The 26910-nt window shown below is 43.9% G+C and overlaps 2 protein-coding genes across 5 annotated transcripts in view; one reads left to right on the top strand and one right to left on the bottom strand.

The window, feature by feature from the left end:
- Positions 1 to 7703, top strand: part of RARS2 (arginyl-tRNA synthetase 2, mitochondrial) — a 69807-nt gene extending 62104 nt beyond the window's left edge. For 3 of the 4 annotated variants that reach the window (XM_080341764.1, XM_080341765.1, XM_080341766.1), the window contains 6 exons: positions 1663 to 1730; positions 1830 to 1939; positions 3117 to 3212; positions 5376 to 5450; positions 6348 to 6411; positions 7562 to 7703. In XM_080341764.1, coding sequence (XP_080197890.1) covers positions 1663 to 1730; positions 1830 to 1939; positions 3117 to 3212; positions 5376 to 5450; positions 6348 to 6411; positions 7562 to 7648 — 500 coding nt within the window. In that variant the 3' untranslated portion in view covers positions 7649 to 7703. Of the gene's footprint in view, positions 1 to 1662; positions 1731 to 1829; positions 1940 to 3116; positions 3213 to 5375; positions 5534 to 6347; positions 6412 to 7561 lie in introns of those variants that run through there. The other variant, XM_080341767.1, reaches the window with a different exon arrangement.
- Positions 7704 to 9645: 1942 nt separating this feature from the next.
- Positions 9646 to 25697, bottom strand: SLC35A1 (solute carrier family 35 member A1; the record flags this gene model as incomplete). Its single annotated transcript, XM_080342863.1, is given in 9 exon segments — positions 9646 to 9776; positions 11062 to 11196; positions 11597 to 11773; positions 14998 to 15064; positions 15868 to 16020; positions 16401 to 16560; positions 22069 to 22246; positions 25615 to 25675; positions 25677 to 25697. Coding segments are annotated over 9 exon segments (1083 nt in total).
- Positions 25698 to 26910: the final 1213 nt, after the last annotated feature.

The raw sequence follows: 26910 nt of genomic DNA, 5'->3' as shown, positions 1-26910 counted from the left end.
CTGACTAATCTGGTGGCCTTCTATGATGGAGTGACTGTACCAGTGGACAAGGGAAGAGCTATGGATGTCATCTGCCTGGACTTCTGTAAAGCCTTTGATGTGGTCTCCCACAACATTCTTACCTCTAAATTGGAGAGATACTGATTTAATGAATGGACTGTTAGGTGGATGGGATGAGGAATTGGCTGGATGGCCGTGGCGATTGCTCAGTGTCCAAGGTGGAGACCAGTAAGAAGCGGTGTCCCTCAGGGGTCTGTACTGGGACCAGTACTATCTAATATCTTCATCAGTGACATAGACAGTGGGATTGAGTGCACTCTCAGCAAGTTTGCAGATGACACCAAGCTGAGTGGTGCAGTTGACATGCCTGAGGGATGGGATGCCATTCAGAGGGACCTGGACGGGCTTGAGGAGTGGGCCTGTGCAAACCTCATGAAGTTCAAGAAGGCCAAGGTCAGAGCAATCACCGGTATCAGTACAGCCTGGGGGATGAAGGGACAGAGAGCAGCCCTCCAGAGAGGGACTTAGGGGTACTGCTGGGTGAAAAATGGGACATGAGCTGGTAATATATATGTGCAGCTCAGAAAGCCAACCGTATCCTGGACTGTATCAAAAGAATTGTGGCCAGCAGGTCAAGGAGGGTGAGTCTGCCATTCTACTCTGCTCTGGTGAGGCCCCATCTGGAGTACTGCGTCCAGCTCTGGAGTCCTCAACGTAGGAAGAACATGGACCTGTTGGACCAAGTCCAGAGGAGGCCACCAAGATGGTCAGAGGGCTGGAGCCCCTGCTCTGTGAAGACAGGCTGAGAGAGTTGGGGTTGTTCAGCCTGGAGAAGAGAAAGCTCTGGGGAGATCTTGTTACTGCAGCCTTTCATTGTATAAAGGGAGCTTATATGAAAGATGGAGAAATACTTTTTATCAGGGCCTGTAGTGACAGTACAAGGGACAATGGTTTTAAACTCAAAAAGAGTAGATTTAGATTGGAAGAATTTTTTTTATGATGAGGGTGGTGAGACACTTGGGTTACCCAGAAAAGTTGTACCCTGGAAGTGTTCAAGGTCAGGATGGATGAGGCTTTGAGTAACCTAATCCAGTTGAAGATGTCCCTGCCCATGGCAGGGGCTTGGACTAGATGACCTCTGAAGGTCCCTTCCAACCCAAACTATTCTATGATTCTCTGAGTTCAGCTTCTCTCAGTATAGTCAGTTTAGACAGCTACAGCGGATGGTCTGAATACTCCTTAAATGTACATTCGACTGCTCCATTAGCCATTGGAACAATTTTTCTTTGACTATTTATGCCTCCTTTGGAGTTTTTAAACAAAATCTGAATTGCTCTGTCATTCTCTTCCTGAGACTGGCTGTCTGAATTGTGAAGAGAAACTCGTCATAGTCTATCAAGGCTGTTGTAATGAACCCTTCTGACTTTAAAATCTGCATTGCATGTACGAGGGGAAGTGGGGAAGAGCCTATCTGAAATAGCTGTATCTCAGCTTGTATGGAAGTTTTACATCCTGAGATTCTTGCTGTAAGCATCCTGACAATTTCCATATTGCTAGCTCACACTTTTACAAGAAGCTGTTTTATTGGCATCTTCAAGTCTGAACAAGGGAGTTGTTATGCTGCTACAGACTTAGGATTTCTTTTTATCTGTTTCTTTTCAGCTACTAAAGAGATAGAAGACCCTATGGAGACAGCAGAGAAAGTTGGTCTTGCGGCACTAATTATTCAGGTGAGTCCAAGCTGCCTCCCAAGGTGTTTGCATCTTCTGTGAAAAGTTAAAAATTGGGATGGAGAGCCATATGTAGGTGACATTAATTTATTGTTCCAGGATTTCCGGGGCCTTCTGTCATCCGATTATCAGTTTAGCTGGGACAGAGCTCTTCAAAGTCGTGGAGATACAGGCGTGTTCTTGCAGTACACCCATGCCAGACTCCATAGGTAAGAGGAGCATTTGTAATGCAAAAGTACAGTTTGACATGTATTTTAACTTATTAACTTACTGTTTTGTTAAGTAGTAGTGTTAACTCTTTCCCTGAACGTGACACATGTTCACTTTTTCAGCAGAGGAATGAGTTTGATAGGAATCACTGAGACTTCACAGAAGAGCAAGCCAATTAAAATTAAATTTCCACCTCATTTCCATAGGGCTGAGCCGGCTGCTCATGTGCTTTCTCTGTTCTAGAACAGCCTCCCTGTGTAGTTGGTGTCAGTGATGATGACCCAATGGTGGCCCTAGGATTAAGGAAACTAATGTAAAAACCAAAATGCCTGTACATTTAAACTGTACCAAATCACAGAACTTTAATGTTTTTGGCTACTGCTGTAGTTGGTGTCTTTTTAACCTTCTGTTATTTCCTACTGTTGGTAACCAAGGTTAAAAGCACGCTCTTTCCGGTCGACTCCGGTCAAACACCAGACATATTTAATTATTTTATTTAAAAGCATTTCAGAATAGTCCATTTTGAACAGTTTTATCAATTATAGTGATCTGTCAGAGCATTTTTAATGCAGACACAGATGTGTGTTTTCATAAAAGCATGTAAGATGCATTCCTGGATGACGCCAAAGGTCTGTACCAACCTGGTGTTCTGTCTCAGGCAATGGCACTAGCAGATGGTGTTTGGGGAGAACGTGCCAGCCTGATCCCTCTCTGTGCTCTGTTCTTCTTGTACCCCCTTATCATCTTGGTATTGATCACAGTATCACAGAATGTTAGGGATTTGAAGATCATCTAGTCCAATCCCCCTGCCGGAGCAGGAACACCTAGATGAGGCTACACAGGAATGTGTCCAGGTGGGTTTTGAACGTCTCCAGAGAAGGAGACGTTCTAGGATACCATTACTGGGGTATTGACTACCTCCCCAATCCTTTTAGCATCAGATTCTGGACCTGTTGTTCATGCATCTCTCTAATCCTGTTAATACTGAATGGCTGGCACAAATTTTAATTGTTTTTATTTTGAGTTGAAGTCAGCTCATCTGTCTCAGTGTTCCATTCAGCTTGAGCTGTAGATGCCTACCCTTTTTTCTTAAAAACACAAATTAATGTTTTTCTTGTTCAGCTTTGCTAACAAGAGTTTTTCATCCAATATTTGCTTTTTGTTCTTACATTCTAGTTTAGAACAGATGCATGGGAATGAGCAGCTAACTGACATTAATGTGGCGTGCTTGCAAGAGCCAGATGCCATCTCTGTTCTTCAGCATCTTCTCAGGTTTGTCTAGTTTTCTTTCCAAATACCAGTTCTCTTAAAATAAACTTATGGATTTGCTGCCAGCCTGTTGAGCAGACACAGGCTGCATGATCATAAAGGAAAAATGGCTATTTCAGGCAACGGTTTGTCTGTTGGGTCATACTGATTGCAGCAACAGCCTTCACTTGAAATCTCTGTGGACTTTAGGAGCCATATGAGGGGAAAAAGCAATATTTGGAACACAGGCATACTTTATGTGCATGAGCCTCTTAATTATTTCTCGTCCTCACAAAAATACCATAAGCTCTATATAAATATTGGCTGCGGATTTGCTTGGTCCCTCTTGTTCTGTTTTTATCATGTGGGATAGGGGAGAGGAAGTGCTGCTGGGTGAGGTGAAATGGAGTGTGTGGGTGCACATTGAGTAGCTCAGCATCCTTCAGAGCTACTTGAACATGCACATCTACTACCTGTTAATAGCAATAATATTCTTCATTAATTCAGTCTTAAAATTCAACAGTTTCTGTTTTCATTATGTCATAGGTATGTAATTAAAATACAGAGACAGAAGAGTTGTCCGTGATGGAGTGTCTGTGATGGAGTTGGAAGTAATTGAGTCTTTCAGAATTCCTAGTGAGAGGTCCTATATACTGCGTTGCGCACCGCACAGCGCCGAAGAGTTAACTCCTTTGGCCACACAAAGGCCTTCTTGAGGGTATCTGCTTAAAATTTGGACTTCCAAAAGTCATGTCAGAGTCTCAGGTGGCTCCTTCCAGCCTGCAACTGTAGGTTGCAGAGTTAAACTATAATTGTTAACTGTAATTGCCACAAGAGGTCTGCCTGCAGGTTATCGTATGCTGCATGCTCTCTTGAGGAACAGCAAGGCTGACCAGCACTCCAAATAAGATCAGTAGTATCTTATTTATGCAGTACAACTGTATTTCACACAAAAAAACCCCAAAAACTTGTGGGTTATTTCTTGAGTTTTATCAGATTAGTGTATAGCCAGTCTCATGTGTAAAAACTGACAGGGTTAATGTGTTTCAGGTTGATTGCAGGGATCACTGCATCCCAGACATATGTCTATTTCCAGAAGTTGTTGTTGTTGCTCCACTGGAGGGCTCTCATTTTTGTGGAGCTTCGGGTCTGCTTATTGCAAAGGCCTTTGACTCTGACCCAGCACCATATGTATGAAACATCTCCTGGGGCCTTTACCTCCAGCAAACAGCAATATTTAGGTTATCCATTAGACCAGGCACTCAGTGGCTAACAAACTCATGTTTAAATATCCCATGATTTCAGGTGTAACAATTACTGTTCATTCCTCCTTGTGAGTGGCTGTGAGTAGATTCTTCTTGAAAAGTTCTCATGATAAACATTCCTGAGCTGTCAAAAGCCAACTTCCCACAGCTCTGCTTCTGCTGTTGAAAACCTACCAAACATTTGCCCTTAAAATTAGCTAACCAGTTCTGAATACCACTAACTTTGCAGAGTAATGAACAATAGATTGAAAGTAGCATGTAGTCTGCTTGGAATTTGAAATCTATTCAGCCCCAGAGGTGTTGGTAACTTCTTGTAGGCTGTGAAAAGGATGATGTGCACAAGTGGACAGCAGAACACATGGAGAATAGACATGGACCTCCTTGATTCTGCCTGTATTATCCAGTTTGATACTGTGTTACATAAGTTGATTTTATTCCAGGATTAGGTAAATGCACTTTGTTTTTGTCTTTTCTAATGTTACAAGATTCCCTTTAGCTACTTAACATTCTAAGCTGCATTTATAATACTAAAGGCACCATCCTCTAGGGGACTATTTTGACTGTCTTGGTTATTTAATACATGGGTTTTTCTCCTAGGAACACACAGTGTTGAAACGTAAAACCAGGCATAATGTTCCAGGAGCAAATATAGTTCTTGTTTTCTTTGCTATAGCCTGCCTCTCTGAGCTCTGCCATCATGATGAGGAGCAGAAGCAATCTCCTTCAATAATAAGTGAGCGACGAAGAAAAAAATCAATTGTGTGCTAATTACATGGCTCAGGTCTTGTTCAGAAGATTGTTTTTGTTAATTCTGCAGTTGTGGTTGCATGTTTGTTCTGACTTAAGCAAGTCTGATGAGCCTTAGATCCAAGCACACCTTCCTACCACTTTAACACCAAACAATCCTTTTCTGTCTTCACAGGTATGATGAGGTCCTATATAGATCTTCTCAGGATCTGCAACCCAAGCACATTGTCAGCTACCTCCTCACACTTAGGTAAGGTGATTGCTGATACTGGCATCCATCTCTGGTAAGGACAGCTCTTCCTGAGCTGGCTCTGCAGCCTTCACATCTGCACTGCTTTCAAGAGTACAAACAGCAGGAAGATGTAAACTTGTGGGACAGTTTCTCTGGAGCAAGAGAGGTAAAAAGTAGGACAGCAAATAATATAATAAATAGTAGAGATCGAGGTTGGTACCAGGATCAAAGGAGCCGGGAAATTCCCCAGAAAATTACTGCTTGCTGTAACACCATGTCAGAACCCAAAATCATGCAGGACTAATCATATCTCAAAGAGCAGATTTGAGCTGATAATACGCTCTCAAATCACAAAATTTCAGCTAGGAAATTCTGTCCAAACCCCTTTTAACGACTGATCTCACACTAGGTGTTGAGATGGACAAAGCATATTATTACTTTAAGTCATACTGCATATGTGACCTCCATAGGGAGGTTCCCCTTAGGGACCTGTCGGAATTAACTGAACAGTGAAACGCTGGAGTAGACTTGCAGGAGGATGCTGTAGAGCCTGTATGGGGAAGGCTTTAACAAGGAAAATTATCTAAGGAATCATGCACCCTGGGAAAGACAAGGCAGGCTCTCAGAGATCTTTCCAGACCAGTTTTGGGGCTTTTTGGGGAGAGAAGTGGAGAGATTGTTTTGGGGATTATTTTTTTCTTAATGAGCATTAAGTTGTTGATGGTGTGCCCTGACAACATGCAGGCTGCAGAAAACCATGCCCTCCCGCAGCCAGGTGAGAGGGGTTGCTGGAAATAAGCTCTGGCATGCTGCAGTTGTGGCTCTTCCAGTTCTGCTGCTTTCTGTAGCCCACAGTGCTGCTCTTGTCAAGAGACTTGCTTGTTCTCACTGTTCTCATTGTGTTTTCCATTTCAGCCACCTTGCAGCTGTGGCACATAAAACTCTTCCTGTGAAGGGCAGCGCCCCTGAACTAGCCCAGGTACGGCACGGTGTTGTTACAGGGCTGGAGGCTGCACGGGGCATCCCAGAGGAACAACCTCTTAGGGCTTTGCCAACCCAGCGGTGTAACCACTTGGGTGAACGTGCACCTGCAGGCTAAGGAGCCATTTGGGTTGGCAAGGGTTGCTCTGAGTGGCTGTGCCTTTCCAAAACAGAATGCTCCATAAGGACAACTGCTCCAAACCAAATCAAACCCCTTTCCTTCTCATTGCCTTTCCTTCTGAACTTTTAAAAAGTAAACATTTGAGCATTTAACCTGCTGGTTAGTTTCTGATGGTTTCCTTTAGTGGTTATGTGGGAAGATGGAGATTTAGGAGATAACTGAGTCGCTCTCCTCCCTCTTGCCACCTACATAGCACAAGTTGTCTGTACTGCCTCTCTAGCTAAAGCACTGAGGCTGCCAACTCTTCATGGGGAGTTCTAAGCAAATGCAAGTTATTTTCTACTGATCTCCCAGGCAGTATTTGACTCCTTAACTGCTCCGTTAATGATATACTAATTATAGTGCCTTTTTAATTTCCTCTTTTATCTACTTCAAAAGCAGTTACCCATCTGTTTTTGGTAGAAAATCACATTTAAGTGTGGAGCTGTGCTCTCAATAACCTTTTTTTTTTTTCTTTTGAGTAAGGTTGATAGAGCCCTTCCCACACAGCCCGCTGTGTAACAGCCAAGACACTGACAAGGAAGAGTGAACTTTTCAAAGCAGCCCATAGTTGCTTGACAGCCTCTAACTCAGGCACAGCAAGAGGAGGGATTCCAGCAGTATCCTCAGGCTCTAACAGCCTGTGGTGCATGGAAGATTTTCACTTTCTAGTCACTGCTAGTTCCTTTTGCAGGCAGCTCCTCTGGTCACTCTGCCCTGAGGGTACCAGAATGGGCTGGACGCCCCTTTCCAGCGTCCCTTGGTTAACAGAAGTGTCCTCTGTTGACACTGCAGTGGGTTATCAACAGCTGGTGTGAATACTGCCAGCACCGGTGTGTCAGTACTCCAATTCTGTGTGTCCAAATCTCAGTGCCCTGCATGGGGGCAGGGGATGTGCACAGTGCGCACACGGCTGACAGGCTGCTCCTGAGAACTTCACCTTGGTCTGCAGCAGTACCGGACACTGACAGCTATTCTTGTTTTCCAGGCACGGCTCCGACTCTTTCAAGCTGCACGCTTGGTTCTGGCCAATGGAATGAAACTTCTTGGCATTACACCCGTCACTCAAATGTAATGAGGCTGCGTGCAGTGTAAAGTCACATCTCCTAGTAAAAGGAGGTTTTTTTTCAAGAGAAGATAGTCTCCTGTGTGTTATTGCTAGCACAGTCAAGAAACCTGCTGTCTGCACCATCCTGGTGACTGCAGAAGAGCTTGCACAGCACAGCCAGTTCGGGGAGGCCAGGGTTGCCACAGTAACTTTCTCCCAGGCCCTTGGTAGGAGTGGTGTACTTAAGACACTAGTCTAACTGGTGTTTCCCATAAAAGAGAACTGCTCTGTATTTACCTTTGTAAAGATATCATCCTTTTGGCAGAGGAAGTGGCAATAAGTGTGATGTCCTCAGTGGTCAGAGTTCTCCTCTTCTGCAGTTGCCATTGTTTACTTAGGCCTAATGGTACAACAGCTGCAGGTGCTCTGTGGATTGTAACAAACTTGAGTCAGACCTTGCCAGAGATTTTTTTCTTTGTTGTACTGGACTCCCCCTTCAGTAACGTCTGCCAAGATCATCTGTCACATCCTGTTCCTCACCGATTTCTCTGCCACACCACCCTGATGACCAGGACAAGAGGGTTTTCTGCCCAGCTGGTGGAACAGGAACCACACAGTGCTCCCTCAGCACGGTACACACGGTCAGACATGGCAGGTGCTGCTTGGCACCCCTGAGCCTTCACACCACTGAAGAGAGATGGAGCATCACACGTAAGGAAGGGCAGGAGGCTGCTCCAGCCTTGGAAATGCACACCACCACCCCCCACCACCAAGGCCTGGACTCACCAGAGCAGCGCTGTGGTGAGACACTGTTTGCTTGCACAGAACAGCTGCCAACACGCAGAGCAGAGCATCCTCTCCCACTGGAACGGAATTCAACTGTGTTTGTCACTGCTGTGCTGAACACACCCCACTTGAATGTAAAACCCAGCTGGTTAACTCATATTGAAAGAATCTAACCAGAATATAAACTTGGTCACATATTCGACTCCACTTTGAATGTAAATAACCTGCCCAAAGCACCCAAGTCAGTTTTCCCTCAATGCAGAGCTGCAGTTTCTGAAGGACTGAACTGAGTGAGGCCTCAGAAAATGAGGGAGGAAATTGAAATCATACAGTTGGCACTTACAAATTAAAGGAAAGGCTAATACGCATTAAAAGTTTGAGATAAAGTGTGCAGATAAAAATCTTCTAGTCTGATGCTTTGAGTTGACTTGTGTACCTAAGTCAGAGACACAAGAACCTTCATCCATACAACTGGGGTTTGACAAAAAACATAGATTAGAGGATCAGTCTACCAGCTACAGCAGGTATAAAAAAATCATTTGAAAAGTGAAAGAAAGTCTGCAACTTAAGAGAAACACCAGTCTTTCATTCTGACTTTCTAACCCAAAGAGCAAGTGTTGTTTCTAATCACTTTTAGGTAAGTGATGCCTGAAGCATGGTTACTCCTAGTGGAGCTGTGTCAGGACACAGTGACTGCATGGAGGGAAAAAAATACTATTCATTCAACATAAAAACATGGGAGAAGTACTCTGTTCATCTTGTATGCATCACCTAGAAGAGAAACTTTTCCTGTCATTAATCAATCTGCAATTGCCAACCAGTTTAAGAGAAAATGTTGGCAGTAATTGCTCTTCTTAATGTATTTTTATGAAGCTTTTGAACATTTCTGTCCTCAAAGGGCAAGAGACAGTTTATCAAATACACAAAGAACCAATTTCCCTCCATTATATACATTATATACAATTGAGCGTTCAGTTCCTTCATTCTTCTTTCCTTCTAAATGAGACTCTTCATTGTCTGACGTGAATGAAGAAAACCTTCAGTAAAATACCCGTCCAGCTCTTCGGCCGTAACGCAGCCTCAGCCACTGGAAACTTCACATGTAAAATAGAACTAACTTCTGCTTTTAGTCTATCCCACTTAAACAGTTTCATGACTAGCTTAAGGCTAATTTTTAAAAAATGCAGGTTCTTTTGAAGTCCATTTTTTCTCTTATTTGTCCATTTTTATGGACAATGTCACACAGTAGCAAGTCTCTCTTTTGAGCTCTTAGTCTCTGACGGCTGGAGTTTTGTGGTGTCTTGTCGAGGTAATCCATAAAGGTAAATAGAAACACACACCAGGAGAGCACCCAGGGAGAAGGTAACAGCTGAAAGCAGACAAAAATAGCTTATTTAAATGCCTCCATGTAAGAAGAAATCTTCAGAAGACTAAGCTGTGTAAGTAATTATGATATCTGAATGGCAGTATTAAAGTTATTCAAAACTAAACAGGACAACAAGCTGCTAATAATTCACAGAATGTAGAATTATCCTCTGACACTGAGAACTCTTGAGTGTTTACAGTCCCCACACCATTTCAATTGGTTTCAGATGAGCGAGAACATGGTGATGGTCAGAAAAGCAAGCGTGAGACATCTCCTGTAGCTCCAGATGCCATCTGACAGGCTGACTTTAACAGTGGACAGGATAAAGTAGCCTGTGGCAAGACACTTTGTCTTTCCTCCCCTAGACTGGGTTAAACACTGTTAATGACGCTTTCACAGAAGGATCACCAGTGCAGATTTGATTTGTGTTAAGTATCAAGAAAATGTTCCGCCCAAGTGAGTTTTTAAACTAGTGTTTTTCACCACTTCAGGTGTTCTTTTTCAGCCAAACACTGATTACTTTCTCCTTAAGCAAACTTTATGTTTCATCTCACTTATGCCACATCAGACAGCTAGCTTTTCCCCCATCACACCATACCATCTTTGCATTACAGTAGAAAAGTGAAAAAATACCCCAATCTAACCAGTAAAGCACTGAGCAGGAGCTACTGGGTACAGTACTAGACACAGAACTGACCAGGGAGAAAATCCTTTGGAGCTGAAGAACAGCCCAAAGAAATCTGTTTCCCCTCAAAAATATTCCCCACATCAGTCATGACCCCAGCTGCTGTTTGACTCACTCTTCAGTGGTGTTGCCAACAGCAAATAGGGAAGGTAAAAGTTAATGCAGCAGTGGGTGTAACTTCATGGCAATGTGGCAAAGCCCTTGCAGGAAGAGCTGAGGAATTCATTTGGCACTGGCTGTACTAAAACCAACAAGAAATGATAACTCTTCAAGGTCTCAGGTAAACAGCTCTATCACACACCAAACTGCATCAGAAGGTGATTCATGAATAAAGCCATATAAACTCCGAAGCTGTTTAAATGAGGAAGAACTTTTCCATTTGAGGTTGTAGGATGACTCTGAAAGAGCAACCTGTGAACACCTCTGAAAGCACAGGATCATCAGGCACCTTAGGTAACACAAATTACACATGAGCGCACAGGAGTCTCACAGTTCAAACCAGAAAAATGCAAAGATGATGTACACATAGCAACTTCATACAGCCTGCTGGCCGGGATGGAAACATCCCGGTACGGGCAAATCAAAGGGCAAAAAAGCACTTACTGATCTGGAGGCCAAAGAGGATGACTGATGCCACAGTAGAGAGAACAATGGCTGCTGCTGCAGAAAAGCCTTTCATAATGTTATCTGTGTACTTCACGACGATCGAAGTGTAGAGGCCGCCTACGCTGGCGAGAACTGGAAAGGAGGTAACATGTTCCTGTTAGTGAAGGCACAGCAGGTTACTCCTGAAATGATGCATTTTACTCCACTGGTGTACTACTTGTTTGGGCTGTGTTATCCTAATTGGCGATTTAATGTAACATTCAGCAAAATGGGATGGCTACATGGCATCTAATCATCAGATAGGACTCATTTAAAGGTGATCTACTCACTTCTCAGTCATTTAGACTGCTATTTCAGCACAATTTTAAATTGAACAAGTCAGTAATTTCCAAGATAATGATACTTTAAATAACCCTCAAAATACAGTGAAGAACAGTGGGTCAGACTGAATTTGTAGCTTCATGCAACCAGTTATATCATAGTTACAAAGGCAAAACAAGGTAATAAGACCCTTAAACCACAAGATACTTACAGATGACAAACCAGACGTAGTATGTATAGCCATAGAAAAACCCTTTCTCAAGAACTTGGGCTCCGTCTGACATGTACACACCAAATAAAGTCACCACAATCCCAGATAAGTACATCTGAATATTCCTCACCCACAAGGAAGTATCTGAACTCTTTAAGACCTTCTCAAAATAAACTCCTAAAAAAAAAAAAAAGAAAATAAAAGGTTTTCAGTGAGATGAAGTGTCATCCTTAATGATTTGTGGTTTGCCGTGTTTTAAAGCCAGACAAGACTACTGGAATCATCTTGTCCTACAGACTTAAGTTTCACAGAAGCTCCCAATGCAGAAGGGCTTAAAAGTACATCCTGCTAACCTGCATCTTCCAGGACATGATCACTTTATTGGCTACATAACATCAAAAATTATTCTATTTCTCTTTACAGTTATTTTAACAATTAACCTCATTGACAAGCGAAACTACTAATTTCTGCTTGATTTGCCAGGCTTCTGTCCAGCAGAGTTTCTTTACAATGCTACACCAGAAAAACAGCATTTCACATTGTCACCTGATATTATATCCCCAGGACAGTATTTATTTATTTGAGTATGATGTAGAAGTTTTTTGTTTGTTTCCTCCACTGGGATACTTAGCATTAAAAACAGGGCTGGGACTTTCCGTACTGAGACCGAAATTCCTCGGAAGCCTGGTGCTTGCAGAGTACTTGGCAGGGTGGTGACGTTCTGAAACCACAGCTTCAAGGGACTGCCAGAGCAAATCAAAACCAATGCCTTCTGCTGACTGAAACTACAGATTGGTTTTGGGGCAATGGAATTCACGTTAATCTAAAGCTCCCATTCACAGTGCCACGCTGGTGAGCATTACTTTTATCCTCTGCATTACTGAAATTCTCCAAATTTCATTATTCTACTTGGGAGGTGTATGTCAGACTAAAAGGCCGACATTTGACAAGGGCATCACGAGCTGCCTTTGTAACCATTGCTCCCATACCAGGACTCTGCTAATCTCTGGAATTTCCCCTGAGTTTCAAAATACAAACCAGTTTGCAGGACTCAGACCTTCTCAGCCACTTCTATGACTTTCTGGTGTGAGTACTAATGACTAAATGCGTATTGTTGATTAATGTAATCCATGATATTCCATACAATACAAGAAAAGTAACGGGAACTGACAAAGACAGCATAAAGACCTGTGGCTTAGAAGCCCCAGGCACACACTCCACCTCCTACTCTACCTCCTTAAATCACAGTTAGCTCCAAGGAAAGTCTTGCTACTTTTTTATTAATGAAAAATGCAATTTATAATTTCATTCAGTATATGGTGTATTTGTGGTGAATAAATTAGAGGGCATACTTATTTTTCAGGGGTTCAAATAATAATGCCATGTTTCCTTGTCTGTTTTTATCTCATATGAATATACATTTTTAAAGTCTAAACAGCAACAACAAAAAACTACTCTTGTTGATGACTGCAGTGCTTAAAAGAACCCACAGTCATCAAGTTTTCTGCCTGCTGAGAAGACCCACCCTGCACAGACACATGTAATTAATGTACCAGAAATCTGCCCTGAGCATGAAGCATACTTGTAAACTTTATAACTTGCTATAAAACAAGTAAGGCAATGACATTACGCCTTCAGATTCCTGAAAATGCATAAAAATCACTCCACTAGGCAGGATGAAAGAAAGAAAGGGTGCTACTTAGGAGAAATTACTCTTCAGTATTGTTTCAAGTCACAAAAAATGTGCCATTGTATATTTGTGCAACGCTTTTATAAGCATTGTTGAGCCCCCTGATACTTGGAAATTATCACATGATCAGCAGTTTAAAGCAAAAAACTTTTTTGTAAGTCCAAGGGACAAAACCACAATTTTTTTATTTTGTTGGAATAAAAGAAGACATTTAACAGTAAGTCCAGAAACTGAAGGTTTGATGCCAAAATAACCCCTTGATGTGGGTGGGGAAAGGAAGAAGAGGAAAGGAGTTTGAATGGGATTTATATTTTCAACATGTAAAGCCCCAAGGGCACAAGGAGCTCCACAGATTAAATACTGTGTCCTCCCAGCTGCCCCAAAGCTACAGCTGTCAGTGAGGAAACACCTAAGCTGCAATCCTTTTGCAGTCCTATGTGTTTAAATCCTCCAGAGCTGCCCACATCAGCCTGTTCAGTGGTCTGAATTTGCAGACCTTTAGAAGCACAGCTGTCTCCCCACATTATCAGAGAAAGACAGAGAGCTTTAGGAGACTCTGAAGGCTTCTACTGTGAATGCTGTATTTGGTCTCATGGCTTGGAAGCATCTACTGAAATAAGTAAATTTATAACCTTCCAGAAAAAGCTGACTGAGCTCTACAGTCTTATTTGTAATAGTATTTCTGCTTCAAAGCACCCACTTCACTGAAAAGACACCGAACAAAAATTACATCCTCCTCCTTCTCCCCTCCTGCCAGCCAGAATGTTTTCCAAGGGTAACAAGCATGTATGCACAGCACAAGATTGTTCTTGCAGGACTGTATGGTTCTAGAGGTGTGTGATAGTATACCTTGTTTCCTTACAGAGGGAGGGGGAAGAATCCAGTTTACAGCCAGGGGAACATGCCCCTTCCCCCCGCCCCAAGCCAAATTTCAAATTACATAGGAATTTGTACTTCCTTATTTCTTAGCACCAGCTCACTTGTCCTCCAGTTCTAGTCTCCTTCTGCAGAAACCAAGGAAAAACTACTCTGAGGGATAATGCTGCTTGAAAAACAAACAAAAACCAACCCCCAAAAAACCCACAAAAACCACAACAACCCACAAAACCAAACCCCAATAATGAAACACCAAATGAACACCACCTAAAAAAAATTCCTTCCTGGAGTTTGTCTAGGCTTCCTACTACTCATGTCCCTCTCTGCCTTGCTTATGCTCCCTCTGCATCTCAGCTTTCCCACCTACAGGACTACATCAATGTGTATTTTGGGGCTTAGCTAGCACAAGAATTGAACAAGGAGCTCATTTCCCCTGATAAAAAAATGCAAGTACTACATATAACCACTATAAGGGAGCTATTTACTGTAAAGCCAACTTCATAAAAGTAGATGTACATTAACTAATTGTACTCAGTGAGTAATTATGGGTGTTCCCCACAGTATTATTCTATGCATCTGAAAGAGATGCTTCCACTTGCAAACCACCCTTCTAAGATGCATCATATAAAACCAACAGTATGTGCTTGACATCTGGAGTAGTTGTGTCATGAATCTGTCATAATTACTGCAAGTAGAAGGTAATTATGGGCAGAGGGGCTAAAGTACATTTTAATCTTCTAACCAAGGAAGACAAGTAACATAGAAAGTTCTGTTTTAAACATCATGAGTTCTCCAATTCTTTTCATGTGACCTGCATACAGAAATAATACTATACCTGCAAATCCTGAACATAATACAGCAACAGCAATCGCTCCAAACCCTAGCCATGGATTCTGCTCCACCTGCAACATCAACCGGTATTTTAAAAAGGACGCAACACTTCAGTAATTTACAGTAATCAATTCCACAGCTACTTCATTAAGTACAGCAAAATTACTAGCATTTGATTACAGTGTAAGATGTACTTGCTTAGCTAGAGCTGCCCTTTGGATTAGCTCGGCGTAGCTGTGTGGGGTTCACTGTCAGTGTGGGCTCTTACCAACTCCCGCAATGCTCTGCTTGGCTGTGGCCAGTTGTCGCAGCTGTGTGACCTGCCTTTCCCACTAACGCCCCTGATCAGCAACTAAGACCTGAGCAACAGAAGACAGTTGTTTCTTCCTGGAGCGGGATTAGGTCAGTGTCTCTGCAGGGTGTGTTTAAATGTCATACCCACACCCACAAAGCATTAGAGTTTCACTCTTAATTCCGCCAAGTGCTTCAATTCCAAGTTCTCTGCTCCAATGATTACAATGATACCAGGGCCAACTGCTGGAAACACTATTACTCAGATACTCCTATGATGGTGCATTACACCGATTATGATGACTGTGGTAATTTATACTAATTGTAGCAATCAGGTGCCTTTCCAAAAAGTGAGACTGGAGCAATACCACAAGCCTGCCTGAACTGGTACACAAGAAATGTGAAAGTGAACAATCCAACAAGCATTTATGCTGTAGATGGAGCAGCTGGAAATAGGAAACAGGTACTGCTGTGTGGAATGTGAGAGACCTTGCCTTAACCCCAGCTGCTGTGAAGTGAGATACAAAATATAAGGCAATGATGTTTATTCTTCATCATGAAGTGACAAAATGTAAACTCTCACCTGTACTTTCGTAGCCTGAGCGGGCTTCCACTGAACAAGGGTAACACCACCGCACAGCATGAAGACAGAGAACCACTGCAGCTTACTGAGGGTACGGTTTAGCATTAGGACTGTACATAAAGCTGTACAAGGGATCTTCAGCTGGTATGTCACCTAAATAAGACGGGAACACCACAGAGGATGCGGTTTTATAAACTCCTCCAAACCCAAGAAAATAAAATAGAAAACTCAACTACAGAGTGACAAATTAAACTCTATATTCATTGATTTCCTACAGATCCTTGGGGTTTCGTACCATTGCCAACTGCAACAATGTGAATTTGAAGTGACGCCAGCAGCGAGTGGGTTAGCTCAGAAAACCAGAGCTCTCCAACAGAGCGCAAACTCAATAAAAGCCAAGCAATGCTTTGTTACAACACTAAAGCTGAAGAGAGTACCCTGTGCTAGGCAGACAGACACCCTGGTACACATGCCACGTGGAACAGTACAGAGAAATGTATCCACAGATGAGTTACTGACAAAAACACTATTACCTGGTAAACCGCTGCATCCAAGTTGCTAAGAGCCACAAATGCCATATTGTTTTGGAGAGCATACACCAAGGATGGAACACTTAATTTTAGCAATTCTGTAGGACTTCCAAATACATTTTCTTTTAAAGATGTTATTAACCTTGCCAGACTTCCAGTTTCTCTGCAAAATAAAAATATTAATATAACTAAGCGCTCTCTTAAACTGGTATTTGAAAACACAAATCAAATCAATGAATCCTTTGGGACGGCTGAAAATTTGTTCTCAACAATCAGTTGTACCTTCTGCTCATTAAAGAAAAATTAACTCAGAAAAAACAGTGAGGTTTATCAACAAGTTCAGCCCTTGAAGGTGAAGACATTTTGGAATCAGGTTAGATGCATTCATGTGCAACAAATTAAACAAGAACCATGAACACTGTAACCAGTGGAATAAGTTGCTAAGTATATAGGCAACGGAACAGAAGGCTGTTGTCATGTTCCCCTGCCTTTTTTTTCTTTTTGCTATTAATATTTGTGTGTGATGTCAAATGCCCGTGATTTTCCAGACCCCGTTTAAACTGGGACTCACAGTACATTAAAAAAAATTATACCCTTGTGCACTACTGAGCTGTAAACACTTCTCATTCCTCAGCCACCCCTGGGCTCCTCTGCTCTCCTGTGCTGCAGGAGATGCTGCGCCAGCACCAGCAGACATGTGAAAAAGTCTGACAGGACGTGTGGTGGCTCCCTGTTGCCTTGCACCTTCACACATCTCCTTCACCTAATTACAGTGTGTGCAAGAGCAGGCAATGGGGAGGAACATGCTGCTTCTTGTTGCCGTCCCCATTTGCGGTTTGCTCCTCAGCTTATCACAGCTGACCTCTGCATTGCTAGCTCTCCCTTACCATTCGTACATCAACCTGACATTCCTCGCTTACTTGTCACTGCTGCTCAAGTCCTCCAGTTCCCTTCCCAGCTCTCCTCCAGTCCCATGTTCGCTCTTTTCCATTCTTCTCTTTCTTAGCCACTGACAAATACCAACATCCAAAATCACTCCTGCCTGCTCCCACAGGCCTCTCTACTTGCATCCTGTATTGCTCTTGAGCTGAAAACTCCTTTTGCCTTCCTCACACACACATAGGAAGGAATGGCTCACCTCCTCCTCAGTGCCCCAGGAGCCCAGTTCCCCACATTTCACTCAAGTCCCAACTTCTTGTTTACAAATGTATCAATACTTATTAAAAGGAAATCTACCTTCCCCACTCTTATTATGCAAAACGAGCAATCTCTCTATGCCCCAGGCTCCTTCATTAAACACCTTGTTCCTGCATATTCTCCATTCCAGATCAACCCCCGACTCTGTTCTCCAGGTTCTTAGACTCTACCTCTCCGAAATTTATGGACTCTACCATCTCATGATCCTTCTATCCAAGTTTATCTCCTCCCTTCCCTTCCTCCTTGCTTGGCACCAAGATATACCTCCTTTTCTCCTCCTTTTGTGGTGAGAGCTGTCTTTACACAGGCAGCTGCAAGGGATTCTTTTTGTCATTTTCCCATAACAAAGAGCAAACACGAAAAACCAGTATTGGAGCAGCAGAGTTACCAAACAGAAGTGAGCTTGGTTTCCCACACTCTTGCTGTACAAGTGAGGTCACATGTGAAGTTCTTTCCTAACTTCAGGGGATTCTCTGCTTGGGACAGACTCGGTGACCCTGAGCACGTCACACAGGTGTCTTTTGCAAGACCCATCTGGCCACGAGGAACAACCATTGACATGAAAATCTATAGACATGTAGCACTTAAAGTGAAGTCTGCAATACGATGAAGGGGAAGATTTCATGTTACAGCTCACCGTGGTTAATGACACGAGACACAGAACTGCGTAAAATGTTATGAGTCATTGACATTACAGGAAAAACTGTTCGTTTACTTATTCCACAATGTATTTATTGTATTGCCCAGCATTGGGAGATAAGATGTACAAGAAATCATAGAGCTCCTGGTAATACCCAAGTAAAGCTGGACTAAGGCTGGACTAAAGACTATCCAATGTCTGCAAATAAAATGTAATACAGTTCTACTCTGTGAGAATAAGTAAAAATACACCACACAGTAATGGCTGCTTCTATTTACCAATAGTAAGGTGGGCTGTCAAACAAGCAAATAGTATTTAAGCTATACCTGATTCTGTTCCAGACCATGTTCATTGAATTATTAACAGCTGATCGCACATTTAAAGTCATATCACAGCAGTAATTGTAGTTTCTGTCTACTTTGACTTCTAGCATGAAATTTCAGCAAAGAAGAATGACAGATGTCCAGTAAGCACCATCTCCACTTTAGTTTTTGAGAACAAGAAGATTAAATATCTAACAGTTCATCTTTGCAGCAGGTGTGCTTTCTGAAGCATGCACTTACCAAGAATCTCTAAGTTGGCTACAGTACAAAGATCATGTGAAGACAGATTTAAATCTACACAAAAAATAATTTAAAACAAGCCTCTGTGTAAAGCTGATAATGCAAAATAAGGTGCCCAAAGATGTACAGCGCATAATCAAACAAGAAAATAAAAACTGATCTAGCCTGAATTCAGCATTCTTGATGTTGATCTAGATTTGCCTTTAAAAACATATTCTGTTTTCTTCATAGGTCTCAATAGGTGACAGATGCTAATGACAATCAGTTCTGCAACAGAAACATTGCGTTTGTTAGAAAAGCTGAAGTTAAAACCAGAGTTTGCAAATCAGCTTTACTTTTCTTCATCCATTGCTAGGAAATTATGTACCACCTAAGAATGTAGACAACGTCATTACCAGATGGTCAAATAGACTTTAAATAAATGTAAGAAGTTGAGAGTTCTGTTGAGTATATAATTAACATAGCTTAAACTATCATAAACTTCCCTCTTGAAAGACAATCTTTTGGCATTCATCCATTCAATGTGCCTTCCGGGAGACAAAAGTACTTAAAAGTAAACGCAGCAAAGGCACAGAGTAATAATGTGTAAGAAAACAAATCCTGCAGCCGGAACAACATGAGCCATAATCCAGTATCCTGTACATTGCAGTAATCAACACTGGCTGTTTCAAACAGGCACTCAAAAATATCTTGCTGTACAGAAAATAAAACAGACTGTATTCTATCTTTTAACTGGTTATTAAACTACCAAGTCACCTTGCCTTGGATGAGACAAATAGGACTTTAAAACCAGAGGAAGCTGTCAAGGAGATTCTGCCAGAAACTATGCTGGAATTTATGTTGTTTGGCATATTTGTAAGTGATCTAAAATGGAAGATTACTAGAAAACTGGCAAATTTTGCTGATTATGCTCAATTATATGTGATATTGAAAACTTTCAATAGTTGCTGAAGAGTCTCTCACTACATTGAGTAGAATTCACCGGATCTCTTGCCACCTGAGAAATAGCTCAGTTATCTGGACAGCAAAAGAAGGCATCCAGATCCACAAGCAAGACACCCTACCAAGAGGAAGTGAGCATGGCCTGATGAATAGTCTCTGTTGGTCCTTATCTCTCAACTAGGGAAGAAAAAACCCCACTAGCTGACCAGATCAGAATAGATATTGTAACCGTCAAAAAGCTCAGCAAGTCAGATTCATCCCATTTTAATCAGCAAGTAAAACTCAGCTGTCAATAAATGAGGTTGAATCATAGGAAATGACAACAACAAAACACCACGACCATCTCTAAACCAGTTATGGACATTTTGGAAAAGATGCAAGCAGCTGAAAGACCCAGCTCAAGGCTCAGTTGTGTTCAGAGAAATGAGCATAACATTAGGAATCCTTAGGAAAGGAACCAAGACCAAGACAGAAAGCACCTTCACCCCTCTGCCTAATGCCACTGCACGGTCACACCCTGAATGCTGCATACAGCAGTGGATCCTGTTTCAAAAGGGATGTAACAATCCTGGAAATGCTGTGGAGATGGTTACAAGGACGACCACAGAAAAATGAGTCAAGGACTCCCAGCTTAGAAAATAAATGAGTGATGAAAACACAATACAAATCTGTAGAGATATGAAAATAAAAGTGAAGGGGAAAAGATTGTTCATGATGTCTGCCAACACAACGAGACAGAATCCAGTGAAACTGCTAGATGAAGTGTTTATTAAAAAGTACTTTTTCATATACCATGTAATTACACTGCAGAAGTCATTTCACAGGTACAATAGGGACTAACAGTTCAAAAAGAAACTGGATAATCCCGGCAAGGACAAGATTGTCAGGGGCTACAGCCACAGTGAGCACCAGTCTCCAGGCTGGGAAATCCGCATGCTTCTGCTTGTGCTCACCCTATTGCTCCAGGCATCCCCTGCTGACTCCTGTAAAAGGGAGGACAATGGGCCACATGGGTTCCTGGCTGTGCAGGGCTGTTCTAAAAGCGTAACAGACATCCCAGTTAAAAGTAATTGTCTTTTTAATTATTTCAAGCAAAAAAGACCATTTGTACATTTGATGAACACAGTATTTCTGAACCTTAATGAAACACAGATTGCTTGCCCTGCTGAACCAGGCCTCTCTGGTATGCTATAAATAGCTCGGGTCCCAAGTGCACAGGAACAGATTTGAGAAGTTCCACACCCAGGTGAGGCCACCCACAGGTCTCTCACTTCGGAGAACCATGGGCTGCTGCATCCTCCAGACAGCACATGGGTCAGGATCCCCGCTGGCCACAGTGCGGTCACAACCACACCACAGCCACTCGCCAGCACAGATGCTTCTGCCAACATTTTGTGCTGGCAGAGAGAGAAGCCCCGGGTGCATAAAAACATAAATTTGCCGCCGGTCACACTTGCCTTTTCTAACACATTACATTTTAATGAAAGGTTAAATGAAAGGCCGTTTGTCACAGTTGTCTTACCAAATTCGAATATTGTCTCATTTCTAAAGCAAATAAAATACTGGTTTGATGTTAAGTAGAAAAGATCTGATCAAAATCTGAAGTACATCATGTGACTTCATGATGCTCTAGCACGAAACAGCCAGCCTTCTGATGTACCAAAAGCCACAAAGAGATAAGCAGAGACCCTGAAAGAACAAATTCTACCAGAACAGCAAGAACTGGGCTTTGGAAAAGTCTGGAGTACAAAGATTCTTCCAAGAAAGGATGCAGGACAGAAGCTGAGAGGAAAGAAAGCAGACTGATGGCTTTCCTACTTCAGATGCTCACATGTGGACTAAAGTTCTAGTTCTTAGCAACAGTCTGGGATTACAGAAATTCTTAATATTTTCTGACCAGCCTTTCAGCTTTGATTCCCCAAGTTAACAGAGGCATCAAAATGTCTGTAACATTGTCTGGGAAAATTCATGAGTAGGAACATTACAATTTTACATAACTCAGTAGACAACAGCTGGCAGTCCAGCTTCCATCTACCCCAACACTTTAAAGACCCAAAACATCGCAGATAATCCGTGCTGACATTTTGAACCTATGCCAAAGCAGACAAAACCAGAAAATATGCAGAAAGGACACACCTGAACATTGTGGTGTTCTCAAAGCAGTTTCAGTTGAGGAGGACTCACAAGTTCTAACCAGCTTTAAAATCACTCTTCCACAGCATGACTCTCCAGCCACGTTCTCACCTGTATCTGTACTTCAGTATCTGAGAATCTGAGGTTAGAAGTCAGGATTCATTTTCAAAATACTCATTAGCATTCCCATACTTACTTAGCCAAGATGCCCACACTCAAGAACAGCTTGATAACTTCAGTGATGCACACAGCCGTCGTTGAGAAGTACAGTTCTGTCTCCACCGTCCTTGTGTACCGCAACGCGACTGTGTACGTGGCAGCAACCAGGGTCATCACTGTCAGGCAGTATAACTTGAAGAGTAAGCTGACATTTTCTGAAAGAAAACAAAGACGATGACTCAGCATGCCCTTCGTTTTAATTTAATAACTGAAACAGCATGTTCTCCAGCTGGAGGACTGTATCAAATATTACCGTGGCAGGATACAATAATTACAGTGTTGTGAAACACCTCCTATAAAACATGCAAATTAAATTTTCGAGTCACTTCTCAAATAAGCTTGTATAGGAAATCCGAGTATTTGCAAAAAAGATGTCCTCTTTCCCTCATAATCATCCTTCATTCTAGAAAATATAATCATAGACTAATATTTACTAACATGAATCAAAAAGTCTTTCTGTGCTTTCCTGCTCTTCAGCTGACAGTAAGTGCTTGCTCTGAAACAGAAGCCCATCCCCTCCACATAGTATACTGAGGTGCAACACAGAGAGTGTTGGCACACTAGTAAAAGCAGAGAGAGAGAGGAAAAGTTCTCTATCAGCAAAGAACGGGATCAATCTAACAAATCTTAACAAATAAGATAATATTTCCTTCAGCCTTATATTCTACCTAAGTTAGTAAGAGAAAAGAGTTTTGCTCAGAACAGCGATGGGGCTTCACACAAAGGGCTTTCTTGAAAAATTATTTATTTTAGAAAACACTAAGTTTGCAGTTATTCACGTAAATCAAACCACACGAGGATTATGTCTCATCTGTGTTACTGCCTTTATCTTCCCTGCTCCTGTCCTTCTACAACAACAGCAATTCTTGTAGCAGTTTTGCCCTGGACCAAGCCGGATCCTGCCTGATTTGGGAGTCAGCCTGTTGCAGGTCCACTGGCGAAAGGCAGTTTTTCATACAGCCACCTCCCTCTGAGGCCCCAGAGTTCCATCAGGCGGACAAAGGTCTCAGAGTTCCATCAGGTGGACATGGCCAAGCCACGCCAGTTCATTCCCACCTCAGAGAATGGCCAAGACTGCATCCGTACTGGTGAAGAGAACAGCATGGGGCTCCAAGCGGGGCTTCTCTACACAAACACCTGACCTACAACATGTGACATTAGCAAACGTGTGGTGTCCACAAAACCACATCTCAAACTGGTAAATTTTTCTTTGTTAGTATGGCACCTGATGGGTGGATGTTGGCCATTCAGCAGCACCTTCCGGGACATTATCTGTCGTGTTCTGAATATCTTAAATAAATGTAGTTTAATTGGTAGAAGTTTATGTTCCTCTGCTGATTAGGTTACGAGCTAACAGATAAGCTCCAGGCAGATTTGTAGTAACTTTGTTCATTCAATGTGGGAATGAATTGCTGAATCTAGTGCAATCAATGTTTTGGTTCATTTTTCTTTCAAGACAGTGATGTCTTCTATTGCATAACATTTCTGCAAGGTACGGTTAATACCTCCTGCTGCTGCTGCAATCACTTAAATTAGCTACTTCCTTACAGATAAAAATCTTACCCACGTCAGTAACCACTTTTAAAAGGTAGAGCCAATTATTTTTTGGACTAACAATGCTTAAAAGAGACTTACAAACTTAATCCATTTTTAAATTAAGTTTGGACTGAGGGCAGGGCAGGGGGAGAGGAAGGCAGTGGGAATCCAAGGGCATAACCGCCAGGAAATAAAATTAACCCAGTCCAGTTTCACAAAAAAATGTATTTTCTACTATGGTTTCTGTCAGCAGTAACATATCATTAACAACGTGCTTTTACATATTAAGATTTTAAGCCTATGTGCTACTGAAGATGAGACTGAGGGGAGACCTCATCGTGGTCTACAGCTTCCTCACAAGGGGAAGAGGAGGGGCAGGCACCGAACTCTTCTCTTTAGTGACCAATGACAGAACCCAAGGGAATGTCAGGAAGATGTGCCAGGAGAGGTTTAGGTTGGACATTAGGAAAAGGTTCTTCAGCCAGCGGGTGGTGGAGCACTGGAACAGGCTCCCCAGGGAGGTGTCACAGCCCCAAGCCTGAGTATTCAAGAGACTGGACAATGCCCTCAGACACATGGTGTGAACTGTGGGGTTGCCATACACAGGGACAAGAGTTGGACTCCATGATCCTTGTGGGTCCCTTCCAACTCAGGACATTCTATGATTCTATGAGCTAAAACTACATTTAACACTTGCCTATATTAACTAGTCTTAAAAAAAAAAAATAAAAGCCTCAATTTGTCAACAGTTTGCAAACTTGAGTAAATCAAATGCAGCAGAACATGATAATGAATGTAGTAACTGTAGTAGATCGTCCTAGTGATATGTTAAAAGCAATCCGTAGTTAAGTTTTCAGCCAGAATACTTCTCAAGTCTGGCTCACATGTCTGCCCCAGTACCAGTGCAGCACTGGAGGCAGAAGGAAAGTGTAGCTCGAGCACCCGTAGCTTCTGCTGCTAAGCCTGAATTTACACCAGCTTAAAAAAAACAATCTGAGCGGAAAGCAGCTGTTGTTTGCTTCTCTCCCAGAGTTTCTCTCACTGGCTTCAGCATATCCTCTCAAACGAACCGATTCCAGCAAAAGGGAGCAGACAGGCCCAAAGCCTCGGGATATAATCGCAGAGCCTCCCACGCATCTCCGCAGCTCATCTGACCACCCTGCCAGGGCTCTTCTCCACAGCGGCCCAAGGCCGAGCCCAGCACCTGCCGAGCCCAGCGGCACCTCAGCGCAGCCTCGCCCGCTGCCGCACCCCCCGCTCGGGCCCTTCTCCTCCGGGGGCCCCGTCCCCCACAGCCGAGCAGCCCTGTGCAAGGCGTCGCCTTCCCGAAGGCTTTAAACCCGCCCGGCTCGCCCGAGTGCCCGGCTCCGGCACGGCCGTGGCTCCGGCACCTCTGCTCGCCTCCGGCTGAACGCCAGGGGCCGGCGGCGATTTTAGGGACACTCGCAGGGTGGGTGCCCGTGTGCGCTGACCAGCTGGGCCTCACAGCCTCGGGCTGAGCCCCCACAACGTTGCGCCACGTCCAAACGCCCCCAGAGCACGAACCGGCGCCGCCGCTCCTCAGGCGGCTGCGGCTGGCCCTAAAGGCGGGGAGACACCGGTGCCCGGCGAGCCCCGGCCCGGGAGCACCCGGCGCCCCCCACACGCCAGAGCAGCGGCGGTGTCGCCGCTCGGCCCCACAGCCCCGGCCAGGCCGGGCACACGGAGAGGGAGCGCGGCGGGGGGGCGGGAAGGCGGGGCGGAGAGCCCCTCCCCGGATCGGCCCCGCGCCCCCTCACAGCTCCTTCCCCCCGCGCCCGCGGTGGTAGCGCTCAGCACCGCAGCCCCCGGCGGGGAAGACAGTTCCATTTCCTCCAGGGCGGGGGAAACAGGAGAGAGCCGCCGGCCGCGCTTCGTCTTTGTGGGGGGAGGAACCGGCCCCCTTGCCTGGCCGTAGCTCCCTCCGGGAGCCGCGGTGCCTCTCACCGACCCGCGCCGCCGCCCTCACCTTTCGAAGGCGACATCGTGCCGGCTGAAGGCGCCAGGACCGCCGGGCCGGAGCCGCCCGCCGTGCCCCGCCGCTCCGCCCATCACACCATAGAGAGTAGCGCGGCTGCCTAGAGCGCCCGCCTCCCTGCGTTTCACCATCGAGTCGGAGGTCCGTCTCGCCTAGACAGCCTCTCTCGCCCCCTCCCGGGAGGCGCATCCTTACTGAATAAGTACACTGGTACCTGGCTATTTGCCTCTCCTCGTAAGCTCTGTGCGGCTAGTTGGTTCCTCAGAGCGGCCCCGAGGGATCCGTCACCCCCACCTCGGGCCCGCCTGTGAGCAGCGCTTGGAGACGGGATGCTCGGGGTCTGCGAAGGGAGCGGTGGTTTAACCAGACCTAAAACCGCCTAGTGACTCTAATTAGCCTATCGATGCATGTAAATTATCGAGTGAAGTTCAAGGAATTCAAGTCAAACATGCTGCAATCTGCACATCTCCTGCTGGCTATGTACCCGTCTTGTGCTCCCTGAACAACAAAATTAAGGAAAAAGACCCCAAACCTGCTACAAATTCAAAGGGTGCCAGTGCACTGTGACAGGCTGCCCTCTAAATAACCCTAAAGCCTGGTAAGCACCAGCGTTGTGTTTTGTCACTGAGCCCTGGCTCTTCTCCCAGGCAGTCAGCAATAGGACAAGGGGGCATGGGCTTCAACTCTGCCAGGGGAAATTTAGGCTGGATATTAGGAAGAAATTCTTTACAGAGAGAGTGGTCAGGCATTGGAACGGCTGCCCAGGGAGGTGATGGACTCGCCGTCCCTGGAGGTTTTTAAACTGAGATTGGACATGGCACTTAGTGCCAGGATCTAGTAAATGGACTGAAGCTGGACCAAGGGTTGGACTTGAAGATCTCTGAGGTCTTTTCCAACCCAGTCGATTCTGTGATTCTTTGAGGAAAAAGGGGTCACCCACTTAAAAACTCAAGTTCAAATGGGTATCAACTGAACATTGTCTCCGCTTTCACAGAATCACAGAATGGCTGGGGTTGGAAGGGACCTCTGAAGATGTCTAGTCCAATGCACCTGCTAAAGCAGGTTCACCCAGAGCACATCACACAGGGTTGTGTCCAGGAGGATCTTGAATGTCTAAAACCATTTTGAAAATTAGCCTTTTTTTTTTTTTTTCTGAAATATTTTATTGGTAGTAAACACCCAGAGCTCCCACACACGTATTTCTCGTTGCAGTAGTACGTACCCTCATGTTTCTGCCGTGCCAAAACCGAGATGATTACACTTGCATTCCCCAGTGTTTTACAATAC

The sequence above is a fragment of the Nesoenas mayeri genome (genome assembly GCF_963082525.1).
Source record: "Nesoenas mayeri genome assembly, chromosome: 3".
In the NCBI taxonomy this organism is placed as follows: domain Eukaryota; kingdom Metazoa; phylum Chordata; class Aves; order Columbiformes; family Columbidae; genus Nesoenas; species Nesoenas mayeri.
Note: the sequence above shows the minus strand (reverse complement) of the source record. Positions and strands in the feature narration are given on the sequence as shown.